Source organism: Sminthopsis crassicaudata, chromosome 1, assembly GCF_048593235.1.
Source record: "Sminthopsis crassicaudata isolate SCR6 chromosome 1, ASM4859323v1, whole genome shotgun sequence".
NCBI classification, from domain to species: domain Eukaryota; kingdom Metazoa; phylum Chordata; class Mammalia; order Dasyuromorphia; family Dasyuridae; genus Sminthopsis; species Sminthopsis crassicaudata.
Window position 1 is genome coordinate 582,137,265 of NC_133617.1, and position 16,685 is coordinate 582,153,949.

The window sequence follows — 16,685 nt, forward strand, 5'->3', positions numbered from 1 at the left end:
TTTATATTTAGCTAGTTTTGATTTTTTTCATAAGGAAACACATTATAAAAATAAAAAATATCACATTGGGGCATAGTGATAATCAATTCAGGCCAATTTTTGTCTCTGCAAGTTGAAAGAAAAGAAGTATCTGGAATTTTCCAGGGAACAGAAATGTGGATGGGCATTTTTCTTCCCATACCAGATGAGACTGCCACCCCCACAACTCATGATCCTCAACTGACAACGCATTCCCCTCCCCTCCTGTTCTCATATCTATCACACATTTGTCCCCACTCCCTTACCTGGGCTTCCAACTATACCTTCTCCTAGGGTCCGGGCCAACCCACTCTGCCACTGCTTGGACATCCTGCTTTCCTCCAATAATAAAAGACTTGATTTTTACCATGCCTTCTCCATCAAAATGCTCTCTGCCTGCTGCTTCTCTCCCCCACCTTTTATTGGGATTTAGGGGATCCAGGGCTTTGTCTGGGGAGACACATAGACTTTCCCTCCCCTGTATAATTGGACCAGATCAGGTAACGAGTGGGAGACCTACATAAAAGCCATCTGTGGTGTACTGGAGGTACAAAATCCTCACACTTTCCTCAGTTCCAAGTGAGCTCTTACCCAATGAGCAGCTTCCTTATCTATCTCAGCCTTGCTCTTCACCCTCTCCTTTTTTCCTCCCCCTCCCCCTTCCCACTGCCTACATTCCTTTTTTTTTTTTTTTTTTTTTTTTTAGCACTTGGCCCAGACATAATCATATCTTCATCCAGCAAAGTTACCTAACAGCTTATTCCCTTGGTCAAACCCTGACAATGCAAACTGAAGAAAGGATGTACTAAGACACAAAGCTCCAAATGACTTATAATTAATATTTGTTCCTCCTTTGTCAATGCAATTTTATATTTTCATTTGTACATAGTGGTGTGAAATGACATTTTGATAAAATGTTAAATTCTAAGCCAAGAACTGTCAATCTTCCTTTCAGTCTTCCCCAGACTCCATGCTTTCTTGTGAAGATGGAAGATGCTACCTCTTAGATTGCAGACTAGCTGCAGGATAGTTGAGAAGATGATTTAAGTTTTCTTTTAGTCAGCTTTTCTAGTTAATGGAATAAAGCTGAAGAAAGGGGGCAGGACTTCCTCAACTTCCTCACACCTTCGTGCCCTTCTGACTCAAAGTTATAGGAAACTGTCCAAATGGAGGTAGGGAGGGAGTCATCAGAGGCGCCTGAAAGCAAAGCATCAGCTGCCTTGGCTTTGTCTCAGTTTTTTGCTTTTAAGGGTTTAATTATTCATCCCCATAATATGCAGAATAATCCACCTGTGAAGACTTTAACCTATATTATAATAATTGAATGTTCTTAAAGTAACTCTTGATTGTAAGCACAGAGACCGTTTTCTTCATGTTTTTCATTTTTCTTTTTTTTTTTTTTCAGGTCAACAGGTTTTGGCTTCTTGAATGCTCTATGCAAAGCAGCAGCTGTGCTTGGAAACTTAATATTTGGCTCCCTTGTTGGTATCACCAAAGCCATCCCTATTCTACTAGCTTCTACTGTGCTTGTATGTGGAGGATTGGTGGGACTCCGTCTACCTGATACGAGAACCCAGGTTTTGATGTAACTGATAGGGAAGAAAAAGCCATTTGTCATTTTGTTTTTCTCTCTTTTCCAAGTGTCAATTTTCTTGATTGGTGCAAAGGCTTTAGAGATTTCATGCCAAGAAAGATGGGTCAGATATTATCATAAATTGACCTCTTGTGGTGACTAACGCTTAGCTGTGTGAGTCCTTTCCCCCAAACACAATATTTGCACACATTGCTTTGCCATGCATCATTTCTTTCCAAACTGTAAGGAAAGCTACCTCCTCCTAAAGTAGACAAGAGAATGACAATGCATGCTGAAAAGCCGGCTCTTTTCATCAACAGAGGCCTTTCTAAAAATGGTACTAAGATAGCCAGGATGGCTTCAGATTTTGCTGAGTCAAATCAAGAAAGCTGAAAGGGGAATAGTGATGGTGTATATAAGTGCTAATGTCAATGCAATAATACACAGGAAATATAGGTTGGCTTATTACTACATTCATGTTGAAAAAAGAGATTCTATTTTTTCCCCAACAGTCTGATATTTCCTGTTTACATAGAAAAGAGCAATGCATAATTTGGGCTATCCGAACCATGTGGTGGTATAGAGTAGATAGGGCGGGGTACTTTCAGTTATGAGGGTGAAGGAGAAAAATCATGACAGGACAGCTGACAACAAAAAGTGTGGTAAACAATCTGTGCAAGAAAAGTCCATGGAGGGACTTGTTTTCTGATTTCTGACATGATGTGCAGAAATATTGGTGAGAACAGTGTACATGAATGTGGTTTTCTGAATATTTGAAAATTAAAGAGAAATTCTGATCCTAATAGGCAGCTGTCATAGACAGAAAGGTTAAGAAAGGTTCTAAAAAGGTTTCTGTTCTCTCTTCTGCCCTATCTTGTTCTACTACTCTATCCTTCTCAGTAGAACAGAGATGTCAGGTGCAGTTAAACAACTTTAACAAATTAGTTTTGATTTAACAAAGTGAAATTTGGTAGAAAAATGGTCCCTCCATCTCATCAATTCTGATCTCAAAGAACAGATGCTATGGCTGTTGATGAAGTGCTTACACGTGACTACTCCTGCTGCTTCCCTGCAACAGATCACCCAGTTTGAAAATATTGTTTTAAAATTTGTCCTCAAACAATTTTAAAATGATTCCCTGAGGCATTATAGGGACAGTGTTTTCGGGGTTACAGTGTTTGCCTTCGGCTTGTGTTGATCAAATCCATCCATATCTCTACAAAGGTAGCCATGGAGTTATAACAGCATCACAATCCCAGTTGGCTGCTTGGTTGTAATTTTTCATTGGGAATTTGCTTGAGAATGGCAATGGGAGGGACAGCAAAGAATTCCCATGGACCAGCTGTCATCCAGATGACCCCCTCACCTCTCCCACATGCCTCAGCCTTGGAATTTTGCTACGTGTAAAGACACATCTTTCTTTGAAATCTGAAGCTTCTGTACATACTTGGAATAATAGCTCAGTCCGCAGTAAATCATCTTTTGTGCCATACATACTGTCACTTGAAATGATACATGCTTTTGAGTTTGGTACACTTCCTTAGAAGATTGTCAACATTAGCTATTCTGTGGGGCAATATGACCAAAAGAGCTAGGTCTCAGGAGCCACACAAAAGTGAAGACTAGCCAATGGAAGCTCTAGTTTGGGACCTTTGTGTCTAATAATTAATTGACTATAGGTTTGACTCTAAAGAGCAACTCTACCTCTCCCTGTCCCATGATCACTGTGATCTGAACTGTGATCTCAGTTCAGACTGTGCATGGAAGCTTATTTCAGTAAAACAAGCCCCGGACACCGACTGCCCCTCATTGTTGCTCAGGTCTATAGCACCAGAATGTCTTGTCTTTGGAAGAGCAGGAAGGGCATTTTTCCATAAGAAGAAACTGTTCAGGGCTAGGCTCAACAAGAAAACTATAACAAGAGAGGGAAAAGGATGGAGAAAAGCAGGAAGAAGGACTATAGAAATCAAGGAAACAGGAAAGAGGAGCCCAAAACTGGAAAACTAACCAAAATAAACAAGAGAATCCGCTGTCATTAAGAGGCAAAGACATTGGCTGTACTAAATATCTTAGACCTACGTTCCTTTGAAATTTACTCACTCTCTTCCTTCTGTTTCCCCTTCACTTTTTTTCCCTTTCAAGGAAACATTCTCAAAGTCTTTTAGATTGATGAGAAATATGTAAACAGCAAGACTGTCAGTCATTCAGCATCTACCACATTCCAGGCACAGATAGAAAAAAAAAATTGTCCTTGGTCTCAAGATGTTCCCAAAAGTAGTATTTCCAAATCCTATGTAGTCTGAATCAATAAATCCTCATTACTAATTATATGGGGGGGAAAGCATGTGTTCCTATACATCAAGATCATCAACTTTTGCACATCCTAGATACCTCTGATAGTCTGGGGAAATTTTTGAATTTCATCTCAGAATAATGTTTTTGAATGTGTACAATCAAATGCATAGGGTTTAAAAACCAATTTTATTGAATAGTTATCAAAAGTATAAGAACAAAAAAGTTTCTCAGACTCCAGGTTAAGAAGCCCTTATCTAAACTCAAAAAACAATTGTTCTTATAGTCTTACTGGGTTCTCTAGTCCTGTTATACGATTTTTATTTATCTTGTGTCAATCAGTACATATGATGCTTCTACAGAGAATGTACATGATTGAACTATATTTTAGTATAAATTGAGTCAGCAAAGCATTAATGAAAAGTTAAAAGCAGAACTCCACTTCTCTGAAGCCATCTCTTTCTTCTGCCAGTAAGCAGGGTTCTAGGAAATCCACCTCCAGAGATCTACAAAGGACCTTTCTCATCCCTTGGTCCAAAATCCAAGCTATTGGTCTTTTCCAAGTGGGAACTTTTTGCATGCCCCTATTTATAAACAAGTAATTTTTTTGCCAGTTTCTACCTATTTCACCTAAGTTCCTCACATTTGTTTTCCTCTTCCAAAGATTCTCCCTAAAAGAGATCAGGTTGTTTCCAAGGTATGTTGCAAAGCCTGTCTAGCGTGTTTTGGGTTTGACATTTAGCTGCAGATTAAGATGTAATGATGAGATAAGTATGCTTATGAATCTATCCAGTTATTGGGTTACTCACTGATACATAAAAGTTTGGGTGACATGTCTTTTCATCCAAAACAATGAAGAAAATAAGAAAGAACTCAGATATGAAAGCCCAGAAGAAAAACAGGCATATTTAATTCCTAAATTTCCTATTCTTTTGGTACATATGCCAATGCTTCTGAACCTTCCCCAGAATCCAACCAGAATTCTTCATGTCCCCTCAGGGAGAACAGAATACCTTCCCCATATACAAGTTCAGTATGTCAAGCTGTGCTTCTTATTATTATGTTTCAGTGACCAGACTCACATTTAGCATCACTGTTTTATATGCCAAGCATAGTTGGCAGGAGGTATCTCACTTACCCTGTTGTCCCAAGAGCCATCACAGACTACTCCATGGAGGGGATCCTCTACCTATCAAAATTCAGCTGAATTCAGGGAAAAGGCTCCTTCAATTCTGCATTAATCAAGAGATTGCATTCTGGAGTATTACCTACTGGTAATACTTCTACAAACATTTGATACACTCAATTTATAACTGAAAATATTAGGGAATAGAATAGAATGAACAGAGAGAAGTTGGGTAATCAATTGGGACACAACTGTGAGAAGTGTCAGAGGTCAGCGTTCTAATTGTGTTTACCCTGACAGCCTCTTTAAAGTCAAAAATTCAACCCTTCAAAGCTGAGAACCCATCTTTCCAGATTGATATATTTGTCAAATTCACTAGTTTTTTAAAATGTACAATGGTCATATCTATTGGTTTTCCTGCACATATGTTTGGCTCATATACTCTTGAAAAAGCTCTTGAATAGGTCTTTGCTGCCAGGAACACAAGGTTCTGATGGATTCTCTCTTAGTTGAAAGTTACACTATCACAAATATATACATAAAATGACAGTTCTGGTTCTTATCAAAAAGAATTTTGCTCTCCATTCATGGAAAGGATAAAAGGGGGAATGGAGAGCAGGGAGAGTGATGGAGGGTCAGAAATGCTAGTGCAAAAAAATATTGTGGTGAAGAAATGAAGAGTATAAGGAAAGGACTTTTTTTGAACCACAGGATTCAATTAGGTAGCATGCCAAGGGAATGCCATCTGCTCCTTTCTGCTAACCAAAATAGAATTGGATATCTGCTAACCAAAATAGAATTGGGCAGTTTCAACATTTATTCTTTTCAATGACAAAAAAGGACTTTATTATTTCTTTCTTCAATAAAAACACTTTTCCTGTTCATGTAGTAGATTTCAGGTCAAAAATGTTCGAGTTTGACACTTAGCACCATAGAAAGAGAGTCAGCTAGCCCTTAAAAGCCAGTTTGGCTCTAAGTCTAAATTTCCTTTTTATTTTTTATTTTTTTGAAATCTCTATTCTACACAAAATTCATCTCAGTAGCTGGGGGTGGGGAGGTAGGAGGGAGGAAACACCAGTCATGTTGTGATAACAGAAGGAAATGTTACCAATCTGCACCTTAAAAATTCTGAAATCAAACCTAAACTCACACAGTTTTTCCTTCTTTCAGGCAATGTATGTTTTTTGTCATATTTACCATGTTATTCAACAAGTTAAATCTATATAGTATGTCAGTGTCTCCTGTGTGCTTTATCTGTCCACTTAACTATTTCCTTGTATGTGTTTACAGTTGCTTTTGTACTATTCTTGTCACTGTCTTGACACATGGTTTATGTCTGTTCTCCTCAATAATCTTTGCCCAACCTCAAGAAATAACCATTGCCAGAGTTTCCTGCAACTGACAGTTGATGTGAGCAGGATCTCATTCTTTATTAGTGACTTACTTTTTTTCAAGAGTCCAGTCTACAAAATGGCAGCCCACATTGGGAACAAATGGAGCAGTAGGGGAATTAGATGGCAAGAGAGATTCTCTATTGCTGGGGACATTTACTGTACTCTTCTCCTGTGATAAATGATTCATTCTTTGTACCACCTTTAAAGAAGAGGACACAAAGTTAATTGTGTCTGTCATTGAAAGGCAAAGAGCAGAACATCACATTGACCACAAAAGCAATAATTTCTTACAAGGAGGGAGAGAGGAATTTGGAAATTAAAACCATCACCCAAGCCTGCCCAGCAAGGCAAAAAAGCTGGTACTACTACATACCTAATAGGTAGAGCTACCTATTCACAAAGTAGCATTGTCACACTGGGCATCCTTATAGAAGCTATTTAGCCCACACTTGGGGGGAAAAAAGGAGAAATAGACAAATCTGCCGTTCTTTTCAATGTTATTATTTTAAAAAAATATATCACCCAGAAATATTATTTTAAGGTACAAGATGCAAAAATAACAACAAAAAAAGTAGCTACATTTTGAAGGAGAAATTATTTGATTTTTAAAAATAAGAAATGCTCTATAAAACTGTTGCTGTCTATTTTCAGGAATCTTTTCTAGGCCTGCAACTAAAATGTGTTGGAAACTCTGTAATCCAGCAGTCTTTGGACTCTTCACTCTGGAAAGCATAAATTAATCTTATTGCTTCTTATATTTCCCTTGAACTAATCAACTGGGTAAATTTTCCTTTCTGTTTTCAAAGATTTCTCCACCAAAGGCTTCCCTTATTCTTTCTTTCCCTTTCTATCTTTTCTTCAAAGTTAGGATAAAGCAACAAGGATTCTCCTCCCTCCCCCATCAAGCATTATGAGTTAGAGGGTACATTTTAATATAGTCACGTAGAAACTACAGAACTTAAAGTAATTACAATCAGTTAAAAGAGGTAGCTACTAAATGTACCCACATCTGGGCCACAACAGTAACTGATTCCCCCTCCTGACAAAACAGAATCAATCCTGATTATTTCTTATATTATTTTCACATCATAAAATACAAAGCTACTCACCCTAAGTGTGCTGCTTATTCCAAGCACTAAGCTATGACTACATTGTCCTTTCTTCCAATTTATCTATCTTTTCACTCTCTCTCCTGCTCACCTTATATCTTCCTCACCTTTGTTTCCTTCTCTACTGCCTGTGCCTTAGAGGAGCTCAGAAACCTAGCTTGATCATAGTAATCCTCAGCTGAAGAAAGGAGTTTTTAATCATTCTTCTAAAACATGAATATAGATATAACATGTGGATAGTGATTGTCAAATATATTAGTTGTGAATACATTGCCTAATGAAAAGCTGGTATTCAACAAGCCCTCAACGCCTCTGACATACAATTATGAAGATGATATTGAACCATGATTTGGCAAAAGTTTTCATTTGCTTAGAAGCCATATACAATAGCCTAGTCTCTGTCCTGTCTCAAATTCCTAAGTCAAGATCACACATGTAATCATATATTCAAAGATAATACTATTCATTTGACTGTATTTGTGATAAAACTATATAAAACATTGAAAGTTCTAGTGCCTTCCAACCCAAATGCTAAAATTACAATGGTTGATCTTCCCCCTTCTTCCTTTAAAACAGAATCATGGCACTACAGAAGGTACCCCTTTGTCCATACTCTTTCCTCATCCTCCAATAGGGTTTAATCCAAGTTAAAACTAAGTTAAAGTAAAAAAACAAAAAAACAATTGCCCACTTGAACAATAAGACAAAGTCCTTGGCTATCAACTAACTTAACACTGATAAAGAAAATTTAGGCAACAGGGATGACCTTTCTTGTTGAAGTTGCACGCCTTACAACAGTGATTCTCCAAATCTCATTCTTTCACAAGGTCCACCAGTAAAAATAATTTTATAAAAATACTAAGACGTTTTAGTTTCTAATAAGGTATATATATATATATATAAAACCTATATAAGCAAAAGCATGGGGGATGGTCCTTAATGATTTTTAAGAATGTAAAAGGGTCCCGAGACCAAAAAGTTTAAGAACTGCTGCCTTAGAGAATATTTAGCTGCTCATCATGCAAAGATGTGATTGTGACTGCCTTACTGGTCTTACAGAAACCAAGATAATGAAGAGGAGAGAAAGGTCTTCTTTATGCCCCACTCTCATGAAAATTTGCAAGGGCTTTCTATCCTGAGTTTATGGGAGTTTATCCTCCACCCCACAGAATAGTGAACCAAGTTCCTTGCTTTACCCTCAAAAGAAGAAATTCTAACAAATCAGAAAGGATGCCAGATACATTATTAGATGCAAAGTAAATAAAACCAATAGAATTCCCTTTCCAATTGTATGAAGTCTATCTCCAATCCTACACATGCGCAGGTAGAAGGTCCTAGGCTGAAACTCCCACCCCCACCTGCCTTTGAAGTTCACCAATCTTGCCTAGGTGCTGGTTGACATATTGTTCTAATTTCCTCTCCACCACAATTGTTATAAATTTATGGTGCCTAATCTATATACTAAATCAAAAAGATTAAAGGGTAAAGAAGTGTTCTCTCTTGATTTATGCCCTCTCCACATTCAAAAACTCACTGTACATCCTTAATTCTGACCCAGGGATATGATGCCCAGGTCTCACATCTCATGCTCTTTGCTCATGTGTACATAGTGTATATAAAGCACTAAGCTATTTTTTAAGTTAGATTTCCATTTTGGATGCATTTTCAGATCAACTCTTTTGCAAAGAGATCTTGGCAATGGTCTTGTTTTTGGTTTCTATATTTCCTGCTCTGTGTGCTCTCCTGTCACGTGGGTCCTAGTCACCACTATTGTACATATGTGTTTGCATGTGCATACCCCCAATAAATCCTCACTTGCAGGTTTCTGGATTTTTTCATCCTGAGTCCAACTGGTCCAATTGTGAACTCATCCCTCTGGAATGCACCTCTGTGTCAGATTGCTGACTGCCAAAATGTTTGACCAAGTGTGTTTTTACCGAAAGCCTTGAAGGAAGTTGGCTGTATCTTGGTGGAAGGGCATGCTCTGTGTAGAATGATTGTACATACGGTATAAATCTATCAACTGTGGAAGTGTATGTAAATTTATCTGCCAGATACCTGACATTCATGTAACAAACACAAAGATATTTAATGTACATCAGATTAATAAATGGGCATTTTTTGCTCCATTATATTCAAATAAAGAATTTTTCTTCATCAAGAATATAGTTGGTTGATTATTGTTTTTTTTATTCATAAAGAGGATCAAAATGGCATCACTATGTTAGAGTTGGGTTACAACATGTCTAGCTGTGGCTGATCAGACCAATACAACTTTGGAGCGTGCTGTTACGGGTTGGGCACAAATAGTCCATATTTGGAGGGGATTCTCTAAATTTGCACATCTCCCTTTTCTTTTGAACTACTTTCATTCTGTTTTGCTTATACAGCACAGTGCCTTCACTGATGAGGGAATGCCACGCTAGGTGGTGTGTCTCCTATATCACGCAATCAATTCCAAGTTCTTCGGAGAGACCTTGAGACAGTCCTTGTGCCACTTCTTCCTACCAACATGTGAGGGCTTCCCTTGTGTGGGTTATCTATAAAACAGTCTCTTAGGCAAGCATACAATTGGCATTCAGACAACATGGCCAGCTCAATGGAGTGTGCTCTCTGTAGTAGTTAGAGTGCTTGCCAGTTTACTTGGAGAAAGGACCTCAGTGTTCAGTACCTTTTCTTACCAGATGATCTTCAAATCTTGCCAGGTGTTGTATGAAAGGAGAAAAGGTTAGCACCTACTTGATAAGGACAGAAGAGGTGCTAGTGGTCTTTACTATATATATACACACAGGTAAAGCATTGCCACCTATTCTATAGCATCTAACACTATCAAGAATATAAGCCAGTATTAACTTTCTTTGAAAATGGGTTCTTTCCTCTGCATGGTGGTCCATACTTATAGCAACTGTTACTGGGGAAGCTGAACCTGCTGGATTGCTTGAGTTTAGAAATTCTTTGTAAATGATCGCTTAGCCAGCTGGTGTCAATATTAGGTCCAGCATTAATATGGTGCAATATTAATTAATAAGGAAGGAATAAGCATTAGGAAGGAAGGAAGGAAGGAAGGGAGGGAGGGAGGGAGGGAGGGAGGGAGGAAGGAAGGAAGGAAGGAAGGAAGGAAGGAAGGAAGGAAGGAAGGAAGGAAGGAAGGAAGGGAGGGAGGGAGGGAGGGAGGAAGGAAGGAAGGAAGGAAGGAAGGAAGGAAGGAAGGAAGGAAGGAAGGAAGGAAGGAAGGAAGGAAGGAAGGAAGGGAGGGAGGGAGGGAGGGAGGGAGGGAGGGAGGGAGGGAGGAAGGAAGGAAGGAAGGAAAGAAGGAAGGAAGGAAGGAAGGAAGGAAGGAAGGAAGGAAGGAAGGAAAGAAGGAAAGGAGGGAGGAAGGGAGGGAGGAAGGGAGGAAGGGAGAGAAAAGAGAAGGAGGGGTAAGGAAGGGAAGATTAGGGAGAGAGGGAAGCAAGGAGGAAAAGAAGAAAAATGAGCCTTTTAATATATCTCCAATCTTTATATATATATATATATATATATATATATATGCTTTCCTTGACATAGGATTTACTTTTTTCTTCTTCTAGTGAACTGATATATCTTGAGTATTGATATGTTTCACCAGAAAACTCCATGGCAACTATAAGGGATCACTAAAAGGAAAATTCATTTGTAAGGAAATTCAAATTCTTTTCCCCCAGCAGATGCTCCTTATCTCTTAGTTCAGAATAGCATTTCTTTAACAGGAATATTAAGAAAAGTCATAAAAGAAGTTGTAAAAGGAGAACAAATGCTAATTCCCATGTATTCCAAAATTTAGTCCCTCTCTAGTCTAATCAGTGATGCAATAGGCAACAATCTCAACTTGAATAAATGAGTACTTACTATGTGCCAATCACTGTGCTTGAAGTAAAAATAGAGAATACTCCATATTCTCAAGGAGCTCACATCCTAATTGGAGGTGATAAAACATATAGAAGAGTTTATCTATAGAGCAAATGGAAATATCTGGAGGTCCTCAGGATGCATTGACTGGAAAATAAATCTGGAGGACATAGCCATAGAGAAAATAGGGCATATAGCATGGCAAGATACATGGTAAAGTGTACCAGAGGGATTTTAGATAGTGAATCTTGGTTCATCCAAATGATATTAGCAATCATGTCTTCACCACAGTGGGAGGGGAAAGAGGGGAGGTTGGAGGCCATTGCTCAATATTATTAAGAAACAGGAAGTGGGCCCAAGAATCAAAGTATACTAGGACCACTAGGTTCCTATCCAGAGTGATACAATTGGCATTCAGACAACATGGCCAGCTCAATGGAGTGTGCTCTCTGTAGTACTTAGAGTGCTTGCCAGTTTACTTGGAGAACGGACCTCAATGTTCAGTACCTTTTCTTACTGACTGGAGTTAAAGCCATTTTGTTCCTCTCTATTTCTGCCAGCATAGACTAGAAATATCCAGGTCAATCCCAGTGATATGTTGATCACTATTTTACACCAGGCACTTGGTAAGGAGGGAGTGAGGGGAAAGAGAAAGAAATCCACAGAACACACTGCATTAGTCAGTCTGCATTATTAATATTTGTGCCATCAATTTCTTTAGACTAGACAATTAACAAATCAATAAACCATACTCTGTTCTGTAGGGAAATACTTATACTAAAAATTTAATGATTAACTCTCACATGTCTGTTGGAGATAGCCCCTACCAACTTCTGTCCATCGTTCCGAGTGATCTCACAGTCAGAGGAAATACAATTTTTAAGAAAAACTGTAATCTGACTCCATAAAGTGTTTTCTTCACAACAGTCCTGTGATAAAGGAAAACTCAATAATGCAAGTATTAATACCATTCTTGAATAGATTAGGAAGCCAACAATCAGAGAGATAAAGTCTTATGATGAGAATAGAAGAACTGGGGCTCAAACTCAAATTTTATGAATCCTTCATTCAGTGTTTTTTCTACTATTACACTTGAAATATACAATATAGCTTATGTGAATTCAGGGCACTCCTACCATGCTTTCCTAGAGTCCAGGTTCAATATTGTCTTTCCTTTGCTGGAAAACATTTATTTTTCCCTATTGTCTATTAAAATTAAATTTACCTGGCATTCAAAATCTACACGTTTTAGTCTCAACCTACCTTTCAGGTCTTTTCTTTTATTTACCCTTTTTTACCTTATACAAAGTCTAAATTATTTGTATATTTCAGGAGAAAGAAAAAGAGAGAAATAAAGGGAGAGGGAAGGAGGAAAGGGGAAGGAAAGAGAGAAGAGAGAAAAAGAAAAGAGAAAGAGAGGAAGGGAGGGAGGGGGAAAGGAGAGAGAGGGTGAGGGAAGGAGGAAGAAGAAGAGGGAAAGAAGGAAGGAGGGAAGGATGGTGAGGGAAGGGGAGAAAGGGAGGAAAGGGAAGGAAGAAGAAGGAGAAGGAGAGAAGAAAGAAGAAGGAAAAGGAAAGAGAGGGAAAGGTAAAGCAAGGACATCTAAAAATCCCAGGGGATAAGGAGGAATTATAAGTGATAGTAAGCTGCTATCTCTAAGCACACAGTATACTTTCACCTTGATTGAGTAAATAATTGGACACTCAGGCTCTTTTGTGCAGCTAAGCAACTGTCAAAAAAAAGCTTCAAGATGTCAAGATAGTCAAGTGGTTCCTGTGGTGAACTGCCTGTTGGTCATTCCCACACTGCTGCATCTTCATTTTCAAAGGTAGCACCATAAAATCATAAAACTAGAGCTGGAATTAACATGAGAGGTCATATATTCCTGAGATCCCATGTAGGGTCATGTAACTGAATGTGGAGGTTGTAAAAAACTGGGCAACAGTAAAGAATTTCTGAACGTAACAACCAAAAATTAATTCATTATCAAACACATAATGCATTGGAGCTATTTCTGGCAGCACTTGCTTATGTTGCATTCTGTGACCACTACAGTCTTGATTTTTGAACATATAACATGTGCATTTTTCTCTGAACATGCAGAAATGCTACCAAAAATACTTTGGCTTAGATTTGAGTCAGGATCATGTAAAAATTTCTTGGGTGAAAATGGACTTCAATCTAGTCAATGCTCTCATTTTTAAAATGGGGAAAATGGGGCTCACTGAGCTCCTTGAGTGATTTGTTCTAAGTCAAATAAGCATTAAGTAATAGAAATGAGATTTTTAACCCAGATCTTCTGAATCCAGAGCCAGTGCTATATCATATTGCCTATTTAAATATACTCCTTGCTCTGAAGTTTGTCTATTGATTCAGCCAGCAAATAAGAAGAGTCTGGTGGGTAAAAATAAGGATATTGCATAATTTCAAATTAATAAATGCTAACAACTACATATGGGGACTCTATATTTTTCTCTTGCCTTGCAAAAATATTAAATATATTCCCCCAAAGGGTTCTGGTTGTTATTCTCTGCTAAGATATTTGTCACCTCTTCTTACATATCCCCAAAGTCCTCTCACAGACCTTTAAGGTGTTTCAAAATATATCCAATATCACACATTTTGTCCATGAACAATTACATAGGGACTCATGCTTGGCACTGAAAAGGACCAAATGAATTTTCAGAGTTCACAGGGACATACGCTATCTAGCTATCCTGTAATACTACAAGAATCCTTGCTACAACATACTTGCCAGGATCATGCAGTTATTTTAAAATGTATTTATTTATTTTTTAATTTATGGAATGAAATAATCATTTTCATATCAATATAATAAAAGATAATTGAATGTGAAATTACAAATATGGTATGTACAAATTGCTATTCCTTTTAAATATATAATAAAGTTATCAGGTAAATTTCTATTTTTTCTTTTTTTTCCCCTCCTTTGCCCACTCTAGAGATGGCTACCATTAGAAACAAATATGTGTGTATCTATCTATCTATCTATATACACATATATATGCATATATATAAATTATATATACACATATATAATCATTCTATACATACTTCTATTTATTAGTTCTTTCTTTGGATATATCCATTTATTTATTGAAAATGTCCAGTGATTCTTTGGATATATCCATTTATTTATTGAAAATGTCCAGTGAGGGGCAATCTACTATTTTCCAAGGAAGCCCGTTCTACTATTGGCCAACTCCAAGAGTCAGAAAATGTTCCCTGCCATCAAGCCTAAATTTTCCTCTTTTCAAATATTATTTATAGCTCCCGGTTCTGCCCTCTGAAGTCATAAGCAAAAAAAAAAAAAAAAGTTTAATCACTCTTTTCTACATGACAATTCTTCAGATCCTTAAGGATTATCATATCCCTATTAAGTCTTCCCTTCTATACACTAAGAATCCCCAATTCCTTCCATTTCTTCTCATATGATGTTTCCTTGGGTCCTCTCTATATTTATGACTGTCCATAAGCTAAATTTTGTATTCTATCACATCACCACTCCTACTCCTACTCAATAAACTCCAGGGGCTCCCTAAAGCCTCAAGATCAAATACAAAATCTTACATTTGTCATTCCAAGCCCTTCATAACCTAGTCTTCCTCTACCATTCCAGTCTTCTTATCCTTAAACTGCCCCCTTTCCAATCCTCACACCCCCTTGTACACCCCCAAAACACATACTGTATGATTCAATGACAATGACCTCTTTGCTGCGTGATAAACTCTATCTTCCATTTCTGGCCATTTTCTCAAGCTATTTTCAATTGCGAGAATCCTTTCAATGCTAATCTCTGCCTCCTGCCTTCCCTGACTCCCTTCAAGTTCCTACTAAAATCCCATCTTCTTTTTTTTTCTCTCAATAATATTTTATTTTTCCAAATATATATTAAAATAGTTTTCAACATTCATTTTTGTAAGATTTTATGTTCCAAATTTTTTCCTGCCCTTAATTCTCTCCTACTTCCCTAAGATGACAAGCAATCAGATATAGGTTAAACATGTGCAATTCTTTTAAACACATTCCACATTTGCCACATTGTACAAGAAAAATCAGACCAAAAGGGGAAAAAAAAAACAAGAGAAAGAAAAAAACAAACAACAAAAAAGTTGAAAATGCTATGCTTTAATCCACATTCAGGATCCATAATTCTCTCTCTAGATACAAATGGCATTTTCCATCCCACTTCTATTGCAATTGCCTTAAATCGCTGCATTGCTGAGAAGAGCCAAGTTCATCATAGTTGATCATCACATAATCTTGCTGTTACTGTGTACAATGTTCTCCTGGTTCTACTCACTTCATTCAACATCAGTTCATGTAATAATGGATTAATAATAATCCATTACATTTATTTACCATATCTTATTCAGCCATTCCCCAATTGATGGGAATTCACTCTATTTCCAAATCTTTGCTGCTATAAAAAGAGCTGCTTCAAACATTTTTGCATATATGGGTCCTTTCCCCTCTTTTATAATTTTTTTGGGATACAAGCCCACTAGTGACATTGCTGGATCAAAGAATTTGCACAACAAAATGCCATCTTCTACAGGAAGTCTTTCCAATCTCTTCATTTTAATGCCTCCCCTCTTAATTATTTACTATTTATTATGTACATAAGTTGTTTGTACATATACATTAACTTATTATCTCCCTCATTAGATTGTGAACTTTTTGAGGGCAAGAACTATCTTTTTGCCTCTTTTTGTATCCTTAGCACTTAGTGTAATGCCTGATATAGAGTAAGTACTTAATAAATGTTTATTAACTGACTGCTCATGATGGAGTATATTGAGATCATCACTACTACCACCAACAATTATTCTGGACATTATGACTCCAATCATTCAACCAAAAAATGTAGCTTTATTTGCTGGTCCTAATCAACCTGTTGACTCATATTGAATTATAGTTCCCTAAAATTGCAAGAACTTTGTTGAGTGAATAACTATTTAGCCATGCTTTATCCATCTTGTATCTGTAAAGCAGTCCATGATTATTTATGATTTTATTTTTATTCCTATTAAAATTCAGTCAAGTGTTGCAGCTTTTAGAAAAAAAAAATCTATTGAGATACTGATTTTGTTATCCAATATGATCGCCATCCCTCCTAGTTTTGGATCATTAGCAAATTCATGAAATATGTCATCTATGCTTCCATGCATATAACTAATTAAAATATTAAGCAGCACAAGGCCAAGCATAGCTCTCTCAAATACTCTTCTAGAGGCTTCCTTCCCAAAGGACATTGAATCAATAATGACTATTCATTGGGTCTC

The 16,685-nt window shown here is 37.4% G+C and overlaps 1 protein-coding gene and 1 non-coding gene across 2 annotated transcripts in view; both read left to right on the forward strand.

Moving 5' to 3' along the window:
* Window positions 1-8,195, forward strand: part of SV2C (synaptic vesicle glycoprotein 2C) — a 247,113-nt gene extending 238,918 nt beyond the window's left edge. Inside the window, exon 13 of the mRNA XM_074282309.1 lies at window positions 1,424-8,195. Within this exon, the coding sequence (XP_074138410.1) occupies window positions 1,424-1,607 (184 nt within the window). The 3' untranslated portion in view covers window positions 1,608-8,195. The remainder of the gene's footprint in view (window positions 1-1,423) is intronic.
* Window positions 8,196-10,217: 2,022 nt separating this feature from the next.
* On the forward strand, window positions 10,218-10,344 carry LOC141552396 (U6atac minor spliceosomal RNA). The gene has a single exon (XR_012485189.1). It is a non-coding gene; the product is annotated as a U6atac minor spliceosomal RNA (small nuclear RNA).
* The last annotated feature ends 6,341 nt before the right edge of the window (window positions 10,345-16,685 follow it).